Source organism: Epinephelus fuscoguttatus, linkage group LG16 (genome assembly GCF_011397635.1).
Source record: "Epinephelus fuscoguttatus linkage group LG16, E.fuscoguttatus.final_Chr_v1".
NCBI lineage: Eukaryota > Metazoa > Chordata > Actinopteri > Perciformes > Serranidae > Epinephelus > Epinephelus fuscoguttatus.
Window position 1 is genome coordinate 9,808,045 of NC_064767.1, and position 23,556 is coordinate 9,831,600.

At 42.5% G+C, this 23,556-nt stretch overlaps 1 protein-coding gene across 7 annotated transcripts in view; it reads left to right on the forward strand.

Moving 5' to 3' along the window:
- The window catches only part of LOC125903824 (mitogen-activated protein kinase kinase kinase kinase 3-like), a 60,896-nt gene that overhangs the window by 12,841 nt on the left and 24,499 nt on the right, over positions 1-23,556 (forward strand). For 2 of the 7 annotated variants that reach the window (XM_049600981.1, XM_049600982.1), the window contains exons 2-16: positions 6,108-6,165; positions 7,386-7,476; positions 7,686-7,750; positions 7,919-7,974; positions 9,364-9,411; positions 9,814-9,856; positions 10,086-10,158; positions 11,287-11,418; positions 12,409-12,471; positions 12,626-12,707; positions 13,209-13,325; positions 13,774-13,848; positions 17,591-17,669; positions 17,823-17,881; positions 21,974-22,036. In XM_049600981.1, the coding sequence (XP_049456938.1) occupies positions 6,108-6,165; positions 7,386-7,476; positions 7,686-7,750; positions 7,919-7,974; positions 9,364-9,411; positions 9,814-9,856; positions 10,086-10,158; positions 11,287-11,418; positions 12,409-12,471; positions 12,626-12,707; positions 13,209-13,325; positions 13,774-13,848; positions 17,591-17,669; positions 17,823-17,881; positions 21,974-22,036 (1,104 nt within the window). The remainder of the gene's footprint in view (positions 1-6,107; positions 6,166-7,385; positions 7,477-7,685; positions 7,751-7,918; positions 7,975-9,363; positions 9,412-9,813; positions 9,857-10,085; positions 10,159-11,286; positions 11,419-12,408; positions 12,472-12,625; positions 12,708-13,208; positions 13,326-13,773; positions 13,849-17,590; positions 17,670-17,822; positions 17,882-21,973; positions 22,037-23,556) is intronic. The other 5 variants (XM_049600984.1, XM_049600987.1, XM_049600985.1 and 2 more) reach the window with 3 other exon arrangements.

Consider the following 23,556-nt stretch of genomic DNA (forward strand, 5'->3'; position numbering starts at 1 on the left):
GAGAGGAGAGAGTGAAATGCCACACTGATCCTCCACTGAGCGGGCCATATGCTGAGTATATGACACACACACACACACACACACACACACACACACACACACACACACACTCTCTCTCTCTCTCACGCAGCCTAATAGAGGTGTTAATGATGGATATGAGCTAAGTCTCTCCGTTACTGTGTTACAGTAGTAGAAGCCCACACCAAGCTTGTGCTCATCTGGCAATACGATGCATGGAAACAACTCCCTGCTCCTGCCTTCTAAATTGGCTGGTCGCTTTTTAAGATAATTTTCATTTTTTAAATTTATTATAAGTTCCTAAACAACCGTAGGCCTCTTTGTAAAAGGAAAAATACTTGCCTCGCTGTATTGTTTCGGTATCAATACAAATACTCTGTTGCTGAATTGACAGAAGTATCAATAAATAAATATATTTTTTTTTAAGAATAGTGAGCTCTGTTCCCAACATGGCATCCTTAATCACTTTCCTGTTGCCCTGTGTCACGGTCACGCCCAGTCATCTGTGCCTCAACATGTAACAGTCACCCTCCCAGGCTTTGTCAGTGTACTGGTATTCTCATCAGTCATACATTCACATGGCATTTCAGCTGTTAGATTTGGAGTTGTCACCCAGAATAAATCAAAATGAGCAGAATAACTTTTGTTTTTACAACCATTAAATGTAACTAATAAGAAACAGCTTTCTATTCAGTGGTTTGTTTGTTTGATGATTTGGTAGATCAGTGTTTGTTCAGTTATCGCTTTATCACTTAATAGATGTTTCTGAAATGTCGAGAATGATAGATTGTCTGCCGTGTTATGGCATTTTTAATATTGCGTTTATTTATTTGTACAAGAAAACTGATTGGATTTAATGGACTGGAGCATTTTAGGAATTGCACTGATTGGCGCAGAAGTTGAGTTTGGATAAGGGTAGTCTCTATACAGACTCTACATTCAGTGAATGTAAAGTCTGTAGGCAAACCCCGGAGATCTTGCCTCCGGAAGAAGAGTGGAAGAGCTCTGGTTTTCGTTTGTAGGCTGTTTGTAGTCCACGTGATATTGACCAATCACGTTTGAGCCAGCTGCAGTTGTTGCCAGGTTAAACGGTCCGTGCAGTGAACTAACAAGGTGGAACGTAATTGGCGTCTCTGCAAGCTCTGAATCCATCGCAATGGTTCAGCATATTTACTTATATATAAACGGAAGTCGGAAACGGAAATTCGCCTCCTCCGCCCAAATCAAACCGGAATGCCAAAAAACCAGAGGCCTGCCCCCAGAGGCTGTATTGCCGTCTGCCAGAAGTCAGACGCTGAACACAGCCGATGGGTTCCGAGAATGGGATAAGGATAAAAATTTGTGATCGTATTCATTAGCACTAGGGTTGTAACGATATACTGTGAGAGCATATATCATGGTATGAAAATTTATTGTTATTATACCACGTGCATGAAGAATCTGCTCAGTTGCCTGTCAGACTACTTTAATTTAAAAATAGAGGGTTTGTAGGGTGCTTTCAGACCTAGAGTCGTCTTGCTTTGGTCTGAATCAGGGACAGCAGCATAAAAATCCAGGAAGTAAAGCAAACGTTGAAGAAGAGTACACTTGCAAGATAAATGTGACACTTTATAATGTCACAATGGAGGGACAACTACGCAGGTTAATTTTAGCGCTGCTCATCGTGGACTATATTGCTGTCATTGTTCATTTTAGTCAAACCATACAGTTTGAAAACGAGGCGCGGCTCCAACTAGAAAACAATGTTTTGATGCATTGGATGTGCTGAATGTGCATATTAAGGCAGTACAGGAGGAGGTGCACATTAATAATCCTCCAGGACTGGAACATGCTCATGTTTAACCCAAACAATGTGTCATGTGACTGCAGTTGGTTCAGATCCAGGTCGGAACACCTTCTCACCACAAACGAACCGCACCAGACTTCATTTGTAACCGGACCGAGACCACCTCTTCAAGAAGGTCTCTGTCTGGTTGTTTTGGTGCGCACCTGAGTGTGATTGCTGTGTTCACACCTGCACAAACGCCCTGCACTTAGGGGGCAAAGAAACTTGAGTTCAATTGAACCAAACCAAACAGGGCAAGGTTCATTCAACCAAAAAAAACCTTTTGTTGTAACTGATGATTATATTAGTATTTTCACCATATACTATATGAAACCCTGATATTTTCTGAGATATCGTACTGTGAAAATCTCAGCCACCATTATTAGCACACGAGTGCAGGTAATGTGATTTGTTTCTTTGCTAGTTAGTCATTGATCAAACTTGCAACCCTTGGGTCACACTAGACGGCATGTTTCAGTCGAGTCGAGTCAGGCTGTGTGTTGTTGCCACTAACTGTGGCACCGAACGCTATGAGTCATCTCTGCTCTGTCTGCTGACTAAAGACACACTGTCTCTACTCTCCACTCGGCTTCTGTCTTTGCGTCTCTTTGTATCTCCTCCCTCCCGCTGCAGCTTTGTGTTGGCGTGGGTCGGCCTCTTGTCGTTCCCCTTTGCCTCTGTTCTTGTTCTTCACTTGATCTTCCTCTTGAGACAGTCTTTTGCCTTCCTGTTAGACAAAACCAAAAAAAAATCTGCTCTTGCCTTTTAATATCACTGATTCATTTTGATAGTGCAGTTGTTTTTCTTGTGGTTATCCTTGAGTTCTTTGTTTTATTGTGTCTTCTCTTGGCTGTTGTGTTTCTGCAGTGCTCTTGTGTGGGCAGTACTGCCTTGTTAGTGAAATCTGAGGTTCTGTTGGTGCCATTTTTTCTTTTTCCCTCAAGCCATGGTGGCTATCACTGCTTGTGCTGACTAAGCAGTACAGTCTGCACATAATGCATCATCCTATAACTGAGAACTTAAATGGAGTTTGACATTTCTCAAAACTTCTCATGATGATACTGCAGTAGGTTAGGTGCAGTGATGAAGCCAGTGCTGCAAGCCTTCCTTTAATTAAAGCTAAAGTTTGTCCTTCTAATGTACAGCACGTTTGATTTTTAAGCATTTATCTGGTATTTTTGTTGTATTTCTTTTTTTAGTATAGAGCTTACAGGAAATGAGGAAGAGAGAGATGGTGGATGACATGCAACAAAGGTCTGTGGCTGGACTCAAACAAGAGACATTGGGTGTACATATTGAGCGTTTCAGACCTCTAGGTCAGAGGTTCTCAGTTGTTTTTCAGCCAAGGACCCCTTACAAGATACTGTAGAGCAGTGGTTCCCGACTGGTCCAGCCACAGGGTTCAGATTTCAGATTTAGTTCAAGGTCCATATTCAGCGTCATACGTGTGTTGTCATGTCATCGAGCTGGTTTGCTGTCTATCTCAAGTAGCTGTCCATTACTCCTCACTCTACAGCAGGAAACATCTCAGAATAAAAGCTCTGTGCCGGACCGTCCGTGACCCATACACTGCTGTAGAAAATATAGCGGGAAGTGGACCCACTCGTGTACGTCCTTTGGAATGATTTGACTTAGCCTTTTTTTTTATGCTTCTGTAGTCTTAATTATTTGAAAAAGCAAAACACGAGAAATGTGTAAGAGATATTAGACATGTATTAAAAGTATCTGCAGCATCTCAGCACAGAATACCCACATAACAATGCAGCTGACTTCAGTTCAGTTAGCTGCAGGTAACACTGTACCTAAACAAAATATAAAAGGCAGATCAAGAGATAAGGGCTAATTTGAAGTGCATTTCAGAACACACACATTTCAAAAGAGGTGTGAAGTCAAGTGTTTTACTCTAAGAGCTTACATAGGCTAAATGAAAGGCAGGTTCAGATTGTTTTCAAATAGAATACAATGTGTTGAATGATTTCATGTCATGATAATTTAAATAATTGAATTAGAGAACGTTTCATGGACGTTTTGGTATAGTGCCACAGAGAATCACTGCCCTGGGCAAGAGGGATAAGCGCCCCCAGCACTTTTTAATCATCAGTTGGTTTCAAGATACATCTCTAGGATGCACTGAGATGCATCACCAGTGATGTTCCCAGGGTCAGAGGGGGTTTCAGGTCTTTCAACATCAGACCCCCTCACCCAGGTGACCCATCCGGGGTTGATCAAGTCCCAGCAACAGCAATCCACAGCTCACCCTCTTTACCTAAAGCCACCGAATGGCTTTCTCTGCGGCTTCAGTAATGGAGACCCCTCGACTGACTTGAGATTCTTCAAGTCAAGCAGCCGATTCTTTTTTGTTTTTGTCAGTCACTATGCAATGTATTTCTGGCAGTGTTGCGGTGCCCACTGGTGTTGCTGCAGAGTGAGCACTCCTCGCTCTCATGCTGCTCTTCAGTACAGGCAGCTGCGGACCCAGACCTACAGTGAGTCAGAGTGAGACAAAGGCAGCTGCCTGGAGGAACAGATGCATTGCCCTGTCAGGCCCCGAGATAACGTCATCTTCTGCCTTCTGCTTAGAAGTGGTGAATTTACAGCTCACAGCAACTTCATGTGAAAGTTTCCGGCTTTTGTTTGATGTGTAGCGTCAGCACATTTCAATCCCTCGTTAGCATAGTTAGAACTTAGTAGAGCTCTCTTGGCTACTGACTGTATTACATGAGGGTAGCTGTCACCCTAAACGTCTTGGCGAACCCTGTTTAAACTCTCAGTCAGGTGCAGCCCTACATATATTCTAAGTAGTTTTAGTCTTGTCTTTATCGAGATGAAGTCACTTAGTACAAACGTCTAAGAACGGAAATTGAAATGCTCCTTATATTTTTTTATTTGCAGAAAATCTCTGTCCTCGTGTGATAATATCAAAATGGAATTGATTCAAATACCAGTGGCTTTTTTATATTCTTATAAAAGAGTTTATCCTCCACCTGTCCAATAAAGTGAACAGGCCAGAATGTGAAATGTCATGTTTTCCCCTCTAATGTAAAAATAAATAAATATGCAGGTGAGGCAGCAGCCAGCATCAGGGTGGATGGGGGCGTCTCTGTATCTGTTGGTCTCTGCTCTGACACCACAAGTGTTTGAGGCATGACACATAACTTCAGGATGTTCATGGTGTTGAAGCTCTTATTTTGTGTCAAAAGCTGAAAGTCTTGGTTCTATCAGTTCACTTTAAGTGTCTTTCTCTCTCACACACACACACGCTCTCTCATTCTCACACACATACTTCTGCAATGTCACACACTCGCACATTCTTGGCCTGAGAGAAGCAATTCATGTCCCCTCTGAAAGGCCATCTTTTATTCATGTGTATTTCATATAGAATTCCCCTCCCGCCTCGCCAGCGCTGCTGCTAAATGTAAACACAGCTCAGCTATTTATAGACAATCAGCCCCAGTATCCTGCACAAATCCCGCTTTACGACAAATGTCAGCTTTTCAGGAATACAGGAAAAACCATCTTGATTTCCTGTTGAAGTCGACACATTCCTCCGTCACCCCGCCTTATCTGACCGTGGGTTGTGAATGAGCTGTGAATGAGCTATGCATGAATTGTGGTATTTGGAATTTGCTTTGAATTGGCTGGGGATAACACATTGAATAATTAGCATTCTTGCTAGTTGTATTAGAAACATAGCATTCGTAATTCAGGACAAATACATCAGTGTGTTTCTGATGCTGATTCTGCATTTAAAAGCATCAGATGTGTCGATAAGATAAAGGATGAGGGATTCTGTGTCTGACAAATGGATTATAGGTTTTTGTAAAGGGGATTCAGCCTCTCCAAATTCAAGTATTAGTTACACTTTTCCATCGTACCTGCTGTTTCTCCTGTGCACATGTCTCCATCATAGCTGTATGACCTTTTCCACAGGGGGCTGCGTTAATGAGAGGATGGAATATGATCCAGGGAGGCCACTTTGAGCAACAGATCCATGAGTTTGACGGTTAAATACTAGTTAAAACTAGTTTACACCACCAGGTGGACGGGATTTTACAAGTTATCACAGCTGCAATCAGTTTCTTTCATGTCAGGCGGCATTCATGTTATCTGATTATCAACACACATTGTTTGATGATGCCGCATTGCATTGTGGCAAAAGTTGAGCCACGTTCAGCTTCTTTGCTGGATTGTCAGATTTCCTAAACATCATGTAAACCTGGTGTCTGTAACTCAATAACTCATGTCCTCTCTTCCCCTCCTATAGGCTCGTAATGTCAACACAGGAGAGCTGGCTGCTATCAAAGTCATCAAACTGGAACCGGGTGAGTTATCTCATCTTTCTTTACCCTCCTTTATCTCCCCTTTTGCTGATCTATCTTCCCGACATCAACCTTTATCTCAATCACCCTCTATTCTCTTCTTTTTCCTTTCTCCTGTCCCCCCTACTTTTTTTTATTTAGCGTTTCTTTCCTTCATCAGGCTCCTTTTCATAAACCTCTTTCCTACACTCAAGTGCTGCATGGTTTCCTTCTTCCGCTCTTCCAGTAAAGAAAGGAAAACATAAGAAAAAAAGCTTAACGAGTCACAGGAAGTGGGGGAATGTATCATCGCGCTGTTGCTAAATATTTGAGGTCTTCAAGTGTGGAAATTAAAAAAGGAAAATAGGTTGAAATCTGCTCTGCTGCTCTCATCTTTTTGCACTGGCTCCATGAGTCTGCCACCATATTTTAGCCACACACACACACTGACACAAACACAAATCCAAAGAATAAACCCACCTCTCCTCTTCTCTGTTGCTATGTAAATAATGACAACCATGTCAAGCCTGAAAGGAGGAGTGTGTGGGATTTTGTGGCATCTAGCGGTGAGGATTGCAGATTGCAGCCAGCTGAACTTTTCTTATGTGCCAAGCACGAACTCTCGCTTAGGATTCATTCACTGTTTATTGTTCAGGAGGTTTTCCCACTCTTTATTATCTGCCAAGGTTTCTTCTTCTCCAAATGGGCCGCTTGCCCGGCAGCATTTGCTCACCTTTTTTCAGTGATAACTTAAAGATCCAGGTGTTCAGGAGGTTTTTACAGGGAGCCAAACTAGTTCTCTTCCTCTCCAAAATAATCAGACGCAATAATTTAAACCAGTAAAACCACTGGATAAAGCAATTTCAGCTTACAAATCAGTGTTGTTTTGACGCTGCACGTTGTGGAGGAGTTGCTAAATACAGTGGCCGATGGGGGGAAAGCGAGAACACAAAAGGCCCTATCTAGAGCCAGTGTTTGGTTTGTTCATTATGGGCTACTGTAGAAACATGGTGGTGTGATATGGCAATCTTTGTGCACCAGGACCCACTACGTATGTAAATTTTAATGTATCGAAAACAGGACGATTCTTATTGTCAGGTGATTATACACTTAAGAAAACATACTTATTATATTAAATTCCATTTCTATCACTAAATCTACCTAAGTTGTACACACTGGACCTTTATGTTACCAGTTTATCACTATGAAAATAATTTGTGTGTGTGTACACATGTTGTCTCTAGGTGAGGACTTTGCTGTCGTCCAGCAGGAGATTATAATGATGAAGGACTGTAAACACTCCAACATCGTAGCCTATTTTGGCAGTTATCTCCGGTAAGTGTGTGTGTATGATATGTGTGTGTCAAATGTATGATGATATTAAAGCTTTGTACTATAGCATGCACGCCTCTTTGTTTGTCAGAGAGAGAAACGAGAGACGAGCTAGTGTGTGTGTGTGAGACAGTCAGAGCCAGATGGGTGAGGGCACAGTCCTGGCTTGTATGAGTGAAGATGTACTGACTGTTCTCTGTGTGTGCGTGCAGGAGAGATAAGTTATGGATCAGTATGGAGTACTGTGGAGGAGGTTCACTGCAGGATATCTATCATGGTGAGAACAACCTGCACCCAAACACACACACACACACACACACACACACACACACACACACACACACACACACTTGATGTTAACTGTGGTGTTTTACCTTTTGTCACTCTGTGATATCCATCTCTCTGTTTTCCTTTCCTTTGTCTGCATCTTGTTTCACTCCTCCAGTAACCGGGCCTTTGTCAGAGTCACAGATAGCCTACATGTCACGGGAGACCCTGCAGGTAATGTTTGCAGTATATTAATTGTCAGTGTAATTATATTTTTGACGAAATTAATGGCCATGTCTTGAGAGATTAAATGTCTGCTCAGCTTGAACTTCTTCATTTTCTTTTCCTGTAAAATGATAAAAACATGGACACCAAAATCATTAACAAGCTCAACTGTTCACTGGCTCTAGAGCTTCATGCTAATACATTAGCATTGATTCCACTGAGTGAGACTTAGCTACTTGCTGTACATAGTTAAAGTCAGTAGGGCTGTCCCCAAACAGTCGACCAAACGTTAGTCGACCAGAAAGGTTATTAGTTGGCAAAATGCAGGAAAAACAAAAAGTGAAACTCTGTTAGGAGATGCACCTTATCAAAATAAATCAAAACCTATATGACTGGACCATGTTGGGAATTTAATTTGAAAGGACAGACACAGGAAGTGTCCACACTCAGCAGTCAGACAGGAGTCAGGTTAATTTCCAGGACTGGTACCTGCGGTTATTCCACAGGCTAGTTAATAACATGTCGGGCAGGAAATCCAAAGTGTGGGATCATTTTGAGAAGGTGAAGGACGAACCCAAGGTGATATGTAAACTCATCTTCATTGGTCGACTACAAACATGACGTATCATCTGAAACATGGAAGTAGCTACATGCCCATTAGCCCACAGCGTCATTAACAGGCGGCTTGCTCAGTGTGTGACGTGCACTTGGAGATAAAATATAGGCCTATATTAATGAAGGTTCATTAGTACGGTTTTGTATTTCTCTGTAATGTAGCACAGTGTTAACAATGTTACTGATACTATTCTTTCTCACACCTTCAACTCAAACCACCGCAATATATCATTTAATAATTGAATTGATATTGTAAATGTGCAGGCGACTAGTCGACTAATGACCCTAAACGACTAGGAGTAGTCTTAGTTGGGGGCAGCCCTAAAAGTCAGAAAACTACCATGAGCTATTAAAGAAATTAGATTTGTATGTTACAGTCCAAAGACCAAACTGTGCTCTACATGTGCATTTTAAAATTTAGATATCATCCATTCAAACTGAAACATAAATTAGATGTAAACAAATATTGAAACCAAACTGTCACTATTCCCCAAAGCACCACAGCTGCATAAAATTAGAGAGGAAACACTGCAGAGTTTAGCATTGTACACTGGAGCCAGTCATCTATCAGAGACACACACAATGTGCCAACTGTAAGTTGAGCCAATCTCCCAAACATCTGATTTTCATTTAACCAGCAGTTGCATATCTAAATATCTTCTTTGACAAATATTTCAAAATTGAGCTGTGTTCTGTTTTTCAGTGCTCTGTTGTCATTTTGATCTCTGCTTATGTTTTTCCTGCAAGCGCCTGTAACACCAACTGCTGTTATTCTGTTTACAGGGTTTGTACTACCTACACAATAAAGGCAAAATGCACAGAGACATCAAGGTGAGTTTGGAGAACACTGTATGAAATATGCATGTCAGCAAAACTTTAAATTATTAAGGCCTTTCCGAGTCACTTCCTGTTTGAATATTGCTAGCGTAGTTCAGCACAATGGCAACACAGACGCCTCAAACATCACCTCTACATTAATTTAACATGTTAATGAGGAGAAGAGCACACAGTGATGTTGAAATGATAATTGATCTTTAAACTATTGCTGCGACACAGCTTGTGGTGTTTGTGTCAGGGGAATGATTATTGATTCATAGCTACAGGCTGTGTTGATCAATGACAAACCACTTTGCAGCAAACATCGCTGCTGTGCGCCTCTCAAGTTAATTTGAATTGACCTGAAATGTGAAACTTGTGTTGGATGCTGATGCGCTGCGTGTTTGTCTCTGACAGGGAGCCAACATCCTCCTGACAGACAATGGCTATGTTAAACTAGGTGAGTGGAACACGCAGAGCTCCTGCAATCACCTTCTGCTTCAGGAGACTGAGTCTGAACGGCCTCATTTGCTGACTTGGTTTCCTTCTCTCTCTCTTCTCCGTCCTCCCCGTCATACAATCATTTCTGTTCCCACTCTCCCACTTTTTATTTATTTCTTCCTGATCACATTCTCCCTTTCTTCATCCTCCCTTCCTCCTCCCTGCTGTACCCCTTTCTCTCTCCATAGCTGACTTTGGTGTATCAGCCCAGATCACAGCAACTCTAGCCAAGAGGAAGTCGTTCATCGGAACTCCGTACTGGTTAGTTGTTTGTTTTTCCTCCATCAGCTCCCTTGATATTGTGTATGGATATCCATGCAGGCAGAACAACTGTATAAAAATCCGACTTCCTACTGGATGTTAGAGCCCTTTGATCAGTTGGGGAGAATGTGAGAATTCAGTAAATCATCTGACGTCAGGTAATATGAAGGAGTTTGCCTAAAGCTACTTCACATTACACAACTTTTAAATCATCAGATCGCTCTACTGTTCACACTGCACAACTCAATGTGTTGTAATCGTGAGTCTTGAAGTCATTGTGGTTTTCACGCAACATGACTAACCAGCGACACATGGTCACACAGTACAAGCACTGCAAGGCCTTTCACCAGTAGGAATCCTCAATGTCAAGTGGTGCAAGGGTCAGACCACCACTTTGGGCTGGTGGGGGAGTTTCTTACTAGAAAATCTCAAAGTCAAAAATTGATAAAGCACGGTTCCAAGTAAGTAATTATGCTAATAACTTACAGAAACATTGCATACAGTGTCAAATATACAGGCTCACACACCTTTCGAAGCACTGCTGCACCACTTGTCTGTGTTCTTAACCCATGTCTTGCGCTCTCATTAGCTGTAGCTTCCTGACAAAGTCCCCAACGGGTCCACATGTTTAGCATGTTAGATATCTGGAGAGCATCTATGATGCATCAGTGAGCCCCTCAGCTTGTATCTTTGAACAGTTCATATAGCGCTGGAGCACCGAATTGCGACGCCAAATTCCGTCTAATTGGGGCTTTTGTCTGAGAGCTCCGAAAACTGTCAGTGAGCGGGAAAACGGCTAAAATGATACAGTGTGAACCAGGTATAATTGGTCATACAACAGGGACGTACCACAGTGTGTTTCCTACATGTTTCATGTATTTATTGCTTTAGCTGACGATTTCTAGGGCAGCTGTAGAAGAATCAGACTCCTTCACAAAACCCTAACAAACCAAAGCATTTTTGGGTCTCATACTGCAGAAAATTCACATTTTGTTCATGTGTGTAGCTGTTAAACTTGATTTGGTACTTGGTAAAAAACAATACAAGACTTTTTACTCCCATTCTTTCCCTTTTTCTTGTTTTATTCTTAGTATTTCTCATGCCCTCATTCTCTCTGTCTCTCCACAGGATGGCTCCAGAGGTAGCAGCAGTAGAGAGGAAAGGAGGTTACAACCAGCTGTGTGATATCTGGGCTGTGGGCATTACTGCAATAGAGCTGGCTGAGCTACAGCCGCCCATGTTTGACCTGCACCCCATGAGGTAGAGGAGTCTGTGTCTGTGTGTGTGTGTGTGTGTGTGTGTGTGTGTGTCTGTCTGTCTGTCTGTCTGTCTGTCTGTCTGTCTGTGTGTAATACCTGGTTGGGTTGTGATAGTGCAATACTAGCAGAGTGGAAATGCAGCTGATGTATTTTTGTGTGCACGTTTTGTAATTAATAACATGGTTATCGTAGATTAGCTGGGCTAACCGCTAGCTGTTAGCTGTTAGCGGTGTCTGTAATAACTCAGTAACTCAATAAATGGTCCATGAAAAAAATACTTTTTCCAGCAGATATCTTAGTTACCTTTGTAACTTAACTATCTTAGTTATCTTTGTGTTGCTATGTGTGGCATTTATTCAGTTTTGGGGAAATCACAATGTCTAGAAAGCATCAGTGGCTGCAGCTGACAGGGAGAGCAAACAGCAGCAAAGCTAACATCAGGACGTCATCTGTTAAAAGCCACCCGTTGTCGGATACGACATGAAACTAGTTAGCTGAATCATGTTGTAACTAAGACGTACGCTGGGAAATTTTTTTTTTTTCACAGACCATTTGAGTTACTGAGTTATTACAGACACCGCTAACGGCTAACAGCTAACGGTTAGCCCAGCTAATCTACGATAACCATGTTATTAATTACAAAACGTGCACACAGAAATAGTAATGTTTGTTCAATCATTGTGTTTATAGACTTTACAAACATCAGATTAGTCTAAACGGTGATATAGTGACGTGAAAAATGTGAGATATATGATGTGGCTAAACTCTGCTGGTTTTCTTCCCAGAAGTATTTGTAAACAACAAGGCGTTTCCCTCTATAGTATTTTAACGTGTCGTATAAAGTAACATGGAATAGGCAGATGTATATGCATCAGTGGTAGCTTTTATCTTATAATCTTGTCATAAACCAGCATAGTTTGAGGCTCTTACACCATTATGTGTTAGTTCTCTGCTGTAAAGACTTAATCTTTGTCTCTCTCCTTTTCTTCAGGGCTCTCTTCTTAATGACCAAGAGTAATTTCCAGCCTCCCAAGTTGAAAGATAAAGTCAAGTGGTAAGAGACCACCCTGTACATGATATCGTTTTGTACTCACTATACATGAAGATACATTTACTACAGATGCAACACCATACTCGCTTGTTACCGACCAAAAGATAAACCTATTTTCTTTTTCTCTCTGTCTTGCCCTCTTTCTTCTGAACGACAGGACAAATAACTTCCACCATTTTGTCAAACTCGCCCTCACCAAGAACCCAAAGAAGAGGCCCACAGCTGAGAAACTGCTGCAGGTGAGCAATGAAATACTAGTCCATGTAGTTACCCATCCCAGCTGTACTGGTATTTATGGATACACACTACAGAGTAAACCATTTCCACAATAAACTATACAAAGCATGAATTACTACAGTGGTTTATTAGATATAAAATATGGGTCATACACACCAGGTGTGTGCTTCTACTGATAAAAACTTTATTGTTTAATACATAAACATAAAGATGTAAACAACAGAAGCCAGTAATAAAATCCATCTGTGATAATATTTAATTACAGGGTGTTGGCTGTTAAATACATTCTCACTAAAGCCACAGTGATTAGTCATTGATTAATAGGCCGGTCAATAGATGGTAATTTACTGAATGAAAGCTCTGATAAGTAGCTGGTCAGCAAAACACCAAACATCTGTCACAGCCTGTCACACTAGAACACGTTAATACCTTTGTGTTTAAATATCGGTCAGACTGAGTGTGAACACATGAATAATGAAGTCTCCCTCTTGGCTTTCTTCCAGCACCCTTTTGTGTCGCAGCCTCTCAGCAGGACGCTGGCGATAGAACTGCTGGACAAAGCCAACAACCCCGACCACAGCACCTTCAATGACTTTGACGACGATGACCCTGAGCCAGAGGTAACCTTTGACCTTCTCAGGTTTTGCTTTTCAGACGTGTCATGAAGCTTGCAGACGGGTCAGCAGAGTAGTGATTATGTTTTTGCTGGATCTCGCTCCTTTTCCTTCCCTTCAAATGGTGCCCTTCTCTCTCCTCATTTGTTCCTTAAATTCCTCCCTCATCAACCGCCATTCACCCTCCACAACCTCAGTCCCTTTTTTCCCCGGCACATGTGACTCATCTTTCTGCTCTTTGTCCTTCTCCCTCTTTCCCTTCCTCGCCTCCTCTGTGCTCTGTTTGCTCTCCTTGGCTTTTATCTTCTCTTTTCGTCTGCTCTTCTTCCTCTTTCCTCTTCTCTTCCTCCTTGTAGCACTTCTCCTTTCTCTCTACCTTTCTCTTCTTCTTTCCCCCTTCCCTTTTCTCTGCTATCTTTCTGTCTCCACCCCCCACCCTCTACCTCCTCCTCAGTTTAAGTACAGGGGTCATTTCCTACCCATAAGCCCCGGTGCTCGACGTGCACCCCGTTTTGCGGCCCGTAGGAAGGTACCAGTTTGGGCTGCGGTGTCTGCAGTGATGTCATTCTAACACAAACGATACTGTCATTTGTTTTTTCACTTGGAGGACGACCACAGAACTGAACAAACAGATTTCCATTCACTTCAGTGTCTCCTGCTGTCATGGAAACTGCCGTCGGCATGCGACTTATCAGAGCCTTGATGGATTACTGTGGCAGTTGAATAATTAGTTCACCATGTCAGTGAGCACTTGTGTTTAATGTCACTGATTTTCTGTTTATATGCATTTTTTAAATATAATTATACAATTAAAACTATATAGTTTTCACAGTTTTCATAGTTTTAAAACATTTAATTTACTTACACATGGATGCATTTTTGGCCTTTTGAAGAACGCTGCCATTGTTTTATGGCTGTTGTAGTGTTTTTTTTTTGTTGTTGCTAGTTTTCACTTTGGGAAATACACTTATTCACTTTCTCGCCAAGAGCCAGACGAGATGATTGATACCACTCTCATGTATATGGGGGAAACAGTCGGACTCTGTCCAAAGGGAACAAGATCTGCCTTATAGCGCCTCTAAAGCTCACTAATTAACGCAACATTTTTCATCTGTATAAAACCTAATGTGTAAAAACAACCAATTTTGTTCTCTTTGACAGAGCCAGGCTAGCTGTTTCCGGCCTCTATCCAATGCTAAGCCAACCACCTGCTGGCTATAGACTGAATCATGTTTGTTGACAGAAGCTTCCAGATAGAAAACCCTCGCATCACGTACATGAAATGAAATGGTGCTGAGCAAATGCTGCCTCAGTGAGTTTGTTTTTAGGCACCTAAAAAAGGCCCACTTAAAACAATCAGTATCACTTTAAATGTATGCTATATTTAGAATATTTTCACCGCTTTATCTTGCCATCAGTCAGCTCTTTGTAAAAGGGTACTGAAGCTTTTATCTCAAAGACACCATTGACGAAAACAGTCATTTTACTAAGCAGAATATGAGAGTCCTGATCTGCTCCTGCCTTGATTGGTTTAAGCTGTAAGGTAATGTGGAGAAAATATTCTAAATATAGCGCACATTTAAACTGATATAGATTTCTTTTTCCTTGTGAGCATTTTTAGGTGGCTGAAATATGTTTTTGTGCAGCCCCATGTCCACAGCAGTACATTGCTTAACTTCCGGGCTGGTAGACTTAGGACGCATTTACACTGCCGCTATTTAGTCCGTTTTAAACAAACCCTGGTCCGCTTCCACGGATAGTTCAGTTCGTTTGGAGTGGTGTGAATGCTCATTCGAACTCTGGTGTGGACCAAACGAGCGAACCCTGGTCCGCTTGAAAACTGGGGGTCTCGGTTCACTTGCCAGTGAGCCCTGGTGCGGTTTGCCTACAGTGGGAAATGCAAACGGACTATCCAGCAAACCAAAGAGAGGAAGTGACATAGAACGCAGTGCATTTTGGGTAGAAAAAAACAAAGCCAACAGCGCAAACCGGGGGAAGCAGAGGTTAAAAAAGAAAAAGTTGGAAAATGTCTCGTGGGCAGATGTGGAGTAGTGAGGAGGTGCAGGCGCTTATTGATATATGGTTAAAGGACTATATATCGCAGTTTCTTGTGGCTACCCACAATGGATTTCCGTTTTCAGTCCTGGCCAGTCGATGAGCCGCGTTTTCTTCTTCCTCATGCTTTTTTTTGTCCTGGTCAGTGGTCGTTTAGAGCAGTACCGCCCCCAAATGAGCAGCTGTTGTAACTGCGTGGCGTTGTCCAGGCGGTTTGGTTTGATTTTAAAAGTGCAGTGTGAAAGTGAACCGAAACAAATGAAGGTATGAAATTTTTCGGCATTCCCTGCCCAATCGAAACGATTCCCCCAGACTATCCTGGTGTGAATGCGCCCTTAGTTTATCAAAGATCGTAGCAAAGCAACACAGTACATGAAAGAACACCAGGTATGTCTGACCATCATGTTTTAACACTGTATCTTTAAATGTTACAGTTACAGCTGAAAATGACAACAAAAATTACAAACACGTATCTCTGCAATTCAAGTCAGTTGCCAGGTGTTCACCTGGAAGTGATTTTTATTGTTAGCGGGACGTTCAGTAATTTGGTCTATAGCTTCATATTTAACATACACACAAGAGTGGTCTCAATCTTCCCGTCTAACTCTCGCAGGACAGTGAATAAACAATATTTCCCAATATTTCAAATTATTCCTTTATTTCACCTATATGGCTGTAAGAAATACGATAGTTTTGTAGTGACGCACACTGACCACACTAAAAAAATAACCCATGCCCACTTCCATGACAACATTATTGCCATCTTGGCTGAACCATAGGAGATCACTGAACATCAGCTCTTTTCATTGTAGTTCTGTGGCCGCGGCCGGCTGATAAAGAAATGGCTCGGTTCATGAAGATGGCTACCAAAACGTGACATCATCACACTCTTTAGCATAATGCATCCAGACCACAGTCAGATTAGGTTGTATTTGCTACAAATAGTTGTATTTCAACAAATAGTGTTGAAGGAGAGAAATTACACGCACATCAAGTAGCTGTAAGAAGTACAAAACAGTGTAAATGAAGAAAAAACACCTGCACGCTAACTCCATGCCACAGAAGTTGGAGAAAGACAATATTTCGATAACACTTGGATGGTGTAAGTGTGCAGGCATTAGCTTTTCTTCAAACAAACAGTGTTGACATTGTGGTTTGATAGTTACCTATTAGCTGAAGGAACTTTTACTTTAGGGAAAATATTTGAACATCTGTGAAAGTGAAAGTAAATTTTCCCGTCTGTTGCTCTGAGCATCTTAAAATAGACAGTGAGCATTGTTTTACCCAGCTCTGATTAAAAGATCAAAACTCATCTCTAGATTTGGCAGTTGGGAAACACAGGATACAGGATGCATTTTGCAAGGGGTGGGGAGTTCTCAGATATGTCACTTATGGCAGCCATCTTCATCTTCCTTTGCCATTACAGTTACTAACCATGAGTTCTGTGTTATGGTGATGATTACACCTATAAACGGTGGTTTTAAAGTGACTGGTCTGTTTCGGATGTGGTTTTGATTGATGCGTTTTTGTCTTGGTTTGTTTTTTGCCGGTGCGTTACAAGCATGGTTTGAGGTTGCTGTGGTTCTTAGCTTGTCTACAAGGATAAGTTTACATCATAAGATTAAATACGAGAGACATGAAGTCAAGGAGAATTTGCTGCTGTGGTTTCATTCGTGAATGACCAGTTTGTACGCACACAGTGGCCATGAAACACCAGAGGGGACTCCAGCTACTAGTATCACATACAGTAGTTGACTCAATACATTTTAATGGACACGACATTGGTTACAGTGCAGATTATTAGCTAGTGTGCAGTGCCAAGACTGTCGGGGTCAGCTGTTTGCCACATGGGTCACCTACATTAAAACATATGTCATCAAAGTAAGTATGGACATCCTCTAACATCCTCTAGCATTTATATAAAGAGGCTATGTGACCTTACAGGGACTCGTGAGGACAGATTTAAGGGGAAACATTGATGTCGTTGCCAGGGAAGGTTTGTGTTTCCCGTCGACTGTGTTGCTATGTTTTGGTTGTCTGGTTGCAGAGTGCGGCTGGCTGTTTTGCTGTGTCATCAAATCCCACCCACAGGAAATAGCAGAAGGATTTTTTTAAGGCCTATTGTAATCTTCTCAAGGACTGTGTAAACTACTACACTGTGTATGTTCTTTGAGCAGCGTTTTGACTCTGTGTGTGTGCGCTCTCTTTCCTGATAGTCTCCGGTCTCTGTTCCTCATCGTATTCGTTCCACCAGCAGGAGCGCCAGGGAGGGAAAGACGCTGTCGGAGATTAACTGTGAGTTCATACACAAGGTCGAAGTGAACAAAACAGAAGCCACCAGCACTGCCTAACTGTTTGTGTGCACAGTATTCTACAATCTCATGCCTTTGCCTCTGTGTTATCTCTCTTTGACCTCCTCCTTTCTCTCTCTGACGTTCTCTTTCTCAGTTGGTCAGGTGAAGTTTGATCCTCCCCTGAGAAAGGAGACGGAGCCTCATCATGAGCCGGTGAGTTGTTAGCCGTGGCATATGTTTGAATGAGTGTGTGTGAGGGAGTGAGAGTATGTTTGTGTCACTTCACCAGTATCAGCATGGCTGATCCTCACCAGCTCACAGGAAGCACCCCGACCAATCCCCAATCCCACTGAGTGTCTGGCCTCACTTTTCGGGTCAGGGTTAGGAGCTTAGATGCCCAGATGGAGGTCAGAGAAGAAGCTCTGCTCCTTGGCTTTGCAGTACTCAAGCTGAATGCTACAGGCGTCTGATCAGGATGCTTTTCTTTGGGGAAATTCTGGGCATGTTGAAATTGGAAGAGACCCTTGGATGGAACCAGAGTATGCTGGAGGGATAATGTGTCCCACCTGGCCTGGATTGCCTCGTGATCCCTCTGTGAATGCTGGACAACGTGGCTGCAGTGAGAGAACATCTGCTGCCTGCCACCATGACTCAGACCTGGATATGCAGCAGAAAGTAGACATATGGATGTATTTGCATCAAGGAGTATCTGTCTCCCTTTTGTCTTTGGCACGGTGGTAACACTGACTGACAGCCTTCGACACGGACACTAGAACTGTGAAGCACTGCAGAGATTAGCCTTCTTACAATAGTGCCTCCTGATTTTCATGGATGGATGGACACATATCTACCAGCTTAGACAGAACTGTAGGGGCTGGTGTGTCTGTGCATACTGTTAGCGTGAAAATGGTTAATTTAAATAGGCTGGATTTTGGCATTATTGTCAGCACTGACCTTGATAAGATGTGTATTGTTTGAGCTGTGGCTGCTCTGTGCTAAGTTGATTTTTCTAGAAACTGGCCCTGCTATTGCCCATCACTTTAAGGCCCAATCCCATTTTGTGTTTTTGAGTTTCCCTTTGTCCCTCAGAACAGAGTGACAGGGGGTAGTGGTTGAAATCTTACCCTATGAAATGGCACAATCCTTCAAGACCCTGATACGTTATCATCATCGATGGTGTTTAGGTAAAGAGATGCGACCAAGGCAATGATGATATGATCACAATGACATTTACCATTTATCTGATTGGGATAGAAAAGCATGGACACTTGCTATTTGTTCACAACTTGAGTTTTACACTATCAGTCAAACAAGTCTTCAAATAAATGAGATCACCGCTTTATTGCCAGACCATTAGCAGTGCTCTGTAGGCGTACATTAGCAACCCATACTCCTACGTACCCTGCCAGTCTGTACCTACCTAATATCACTTATTAGGGGAGTGGTAACAAGTTCAGCAACTTCGCTGGTGGACCTGATTTCATTTGGGCGTCAAAACAGAGGAATGCAACATGGAAATGTGTCACATTGTGGGACTGTCATATATGAATCAGCAGCAACAAATTTAAGGTTAGCTAGCTCATTAGTTTCGGAGACATCAGCATACTACTACCGTTTTTGTTGTTGTTAAGCTTGTTAGAAATAAAAGGACCATAGGACATTGAAATGACAAACTAAAATTCAATGGAAATTTTTAAATCTTCAAATCGATATCCAATCGAAGAAAATACATTTTTGAATTTCTTTTATTGCTTGTGCAGCCATCTTGCCAGGAATTTCTTGTAACACTCGGTTTGGAGTTTGCCTCTGAAAAATCTCTGTTCGTTGGACCATGTAGCTGTTACACTTTGCCGAGCCCCTCTGTCCCAACAAGAATTAGGACACCCTACAACTAAGCGTGAGACATAGATTGTGTATTAAAGATGGATGACATGACAGCTCCCCAAAAGTGAAGCCAGAACATCTCAATTGCAGGTCATAAACCCTGTCCCCTCCAGGTTAGCGGATAGATCATGTGCCAAACTTAAAGATCAAAGTACATATCAAATTACTTTCTTCCCCAAAAATGGTGTCTGTCATTTTAGGTAGTTCTTATCACGTTATGTTCAAGTGTTTGGCTTTCTTTAAAGTTTGGTTCAATAATTTATTTGATGCTATAAAAAGAGGGTTTGAAATTGTGATTGACAGCTGTGTGTGCCAATCGGTGTGCTCGCAATCAGTGGGGCTGCTCATGATTGGTCAGGTGGTTGCATAGGTGGGAACTCAATGCCACTGAGATTGCTACTGAGCAGACGCTCTAGTGCAAAATGGCAGCAGCTGTAACCGGGATGTTTTGGTTTTATTTTGTACAGTGCGATTAAGTGGAGACGCCTCACCATCTTAATATACAGACTATGGCGTGGGGCACGAAGGGGCACAGGCTAGGTGGTAGGGGTAAGGGCTGTATTGGGATGAAGCCTTAGAACTGCTGAATGAAGTGTTTGCTTGTGGACCAATGGGATGGTGCAGGGTTCACACACAGTCACAGTGTCTTGTTGAAGTCCTTTGCTCCCGCACTCCCTCCCACTTTTCCTGTCCTTCCTTTGCAACTTGCACTTTTTCCACGAACTCCCTTTTATATTCCGCCTCCATTTAAAGTGAGAAAATCGATCATAAAATAATCATTTTTTCCTCTCTCTCTCCGTCTATTTATCCATTAGCTTGGACTCATGTCAGGAAACATAGTCACCAGTGTAGGTCTTTACAACATTCATATACATTCATGTCTTTGTCCTTCAGTTCCTACCCTCTCATTGAAAGCAATATAATAACCTGGGATCTCTCTCTGTCGTGCTGACCACTGATTTTTAGCTCTCCAGCATCCATTCATTCAGGAATATGGTGCTATGTGTAGCATTGTAAACTCAATAAATCATTACCACATTTTAATATAATATTATTAACATGATTACTGATTAGCAGCAGCATTTTGTGGCATCGTCGCTCAAAGGAGACTCTGGCAAATGCAGATGGGGCAAGGACTCCATGGCTGGAGTAGATTTCAGCATGTTTAACCTCCTGTGTCATACTAAACAAAAAAACAAACACACCCATAGCAACACTCTGGAACCTGGATTAAGGTAACATATGGTCTTAATTCAAAGAAATACCAACAAGAAAACCACTGGAATAAGACGGAGGCTACTAATTGTTTCATTTGTTCACTGAAGGAGGCAACAAAAAGCTATCAGTATTTATTTTGTATTTTTTAAGCTTCATGTAGCATGTTTGTATGATATATTAATGTCTTAATTTATGGTTGATGCTACAGTGGATGGTCCCGAGGAATGGGGGAAGGGTGTGTTACGAGTAGCAGCTGCATGAAATGCCCGGAAAAAAATGACCGCAGCTCCACATCCAGGGGCATGTGGACGCTGGAGGGAGGCCGACAGAGGGCTGATAGCCATGGGCACAAACCCTGCTGACCTCCATCCCTCCTTCTGGTTCTCTGGCGGAGGAGCAGAGCACAGCCTTGGTCAGTGGGGCTGGCTGGAGGCTGCTGAGGGGCGGTGCAATAAATTCAGGCGGCTGAGAGTCAAACCAGGGCTTGTGGAACATGCTGGAGGCTTTACTGAGGCTGGAGAGGCAGTCATGGCAGATGAGAGGAGCGCCAGAGCCCGGAGAGCATATTGGACAACCAGAGGGAGGGCGAGAGGTCTGTGGGGTTCGTGCCTGTGGCCCAGTGCCTGCTGTCGGCTGTCCTCCAGTGTCCACACACCCCTGGATGTGGAGCCTCCAGCATGCTCTGCAGGCCCTGGATCTCCTCTCAGCCACTGTGACTGCTTTTCAGCCCCGCTAAAATATGTTTTTTGACAAATTAAACTATCCACAATGATGGCAGCAACTTCTGCGCTGCCTTGCCCTATCATGGACAATTGATGACGTAACAACCAATCACAGCAGGGCAAACAGAAGAGCATCTGCCCCCCGTCCCTCCAGACCATCCACTCTAACACCAACCTCCATTAATGTCTCTCCTCCTCAGTTTTGCTGATTTTTAACACCCATCTCCACCAGTTTACTCCCTCCCTCCCTCCCTCAAGTTATACCCCGATTCATCCCCTTCTTCTCCTCAGATTAATATTACATTATCTCCCTCCTTCTCTGTCTTGCTGACCCACAGACTTCAGAGCACATTTTGGCCTTAATCCATTTTTCATCCATCATCCTCTCTCTTGCATCCGTGTCTCCGCCCCTCCCCGTTCCCTCCATCAGTCCAGGTTAATGTATTAACTGAGGTCTCTCTCGCTCTGTCTTGCTGACCAGTGTGAATCTGAGCCCTATCTGGACTGTGTTGAGGAGCTCTACTATACCGCGAGATCTAATCTGGTAGTACTCCTTCTATCTGTCTCTCTCTCTCTTTCGGCCTCTCCCTCTGTCAACCTACAGCACATTGGCCTTTTTTATATATCTACTCTGTTTTCATTTCTTTAACCTTTTGCCTTATTTTTTTTATACCGCCCTCTTAACTCTCTCCATATTTCGCTTTGATTTTTAATCCGTTCTTGAAGGACAAGTCCTTGTCCTTCCTTTTGGCTTTCTTGCTTTCTGGGCCCTCGCTGTCTCATTTATTTATTTATTTATTTATTTATTTATTTATTTATTTATTTATTTATTTTCCAGAGTGCTGGCTGTTTTGGCTGCTCCATGTCCAACATGTATTTTTGTTCACTTTCACAGTTTTATTCCATCTATTCTGGTCCGTCCATCTGTTACTGCTCATTTTGTTCTTCTTGTTCCAGCCTTGGCTTTTGCCTCACTAACTGGTGTTGTGGTTGTCATGGTGATAAGGGTCCTCTGTGATGTTGTTGTTCTTTTCGTTGTTTTCAGACATGTGTACAATACACACACACACACACACACACACACACTCAAACATTGCAGTCAGTCAAATCAAAATTTGTGTCCAATATAACACACACACAAACAGACGAAGGTCAGGTAGTGATGCAGCGCCCTGCTCAAGGCCACTTGGGTTTGGACACAGGCATTCCTGCTCACAAAAGATAATCCCTTTTACACTAAAATCCATAAACATACACACATGACCTTTAATGTTTGCTGTATTGTACCTAATATTCGTTTCTTTCTGCAGAATGTGTGTCTCTCTTCTGTACTACTGCTTAAGTGTTCTCTAACCTCTTGCGTCCTGTAGTTGACCAGAGCAGTGAGGCCTCTTTCATGTGTGTGTGCGTCTGTATGATGTCTGTCTGTTAGTCTGCAGTATGTGTGTTTCCCTCTGCATGCTTGTTGTATTATGTCATTATCTTTAAAAATGCTGTGACACAATGCTGCATTCACATTGTGGCTTCATAGAAGAGATGTGAATCCAAGATTTCAGTCGTTTCAGTCGGAGAATGGTGCGAAACTCAGCCAGTGTACCTGGTTTAAAAGGTGCAGGAACATAAAACTATATGAAGAGTGAATCTTCAATGCGTGTAGAAGACACATAGACATACCTGACTTCACAGTGAAGATTCATTGCATAGAATCTTCAAGCAGTAAACTGGGAGCCACTGTAACAGTGGTTTCCAATGACTCCAGGGGTCGGAATCCTCCCTATGGGGTCCCGAAATCTATTAGGGGTCCAGTGAACAGCAATTATCCAAGCATGGTAGCGACTGTAACTCAGTATTGCAGGGCTGTCAGGCTCTGGATATCTCCATTTGCCAAAGACAGATACTCAGGGGCGAATTGACAAAAGGATTGTGTGGCTTTTGCATTCGCTAAACCTCCACAAACAAGACAAAGCACGTGCAAAGGGTGAAATGCACTCCTAATTGCGCTGCCAAGCAAAAACAGAGTGCTCCTTTGCTATTTGCACATATTTAAATCAGGTACATACATAC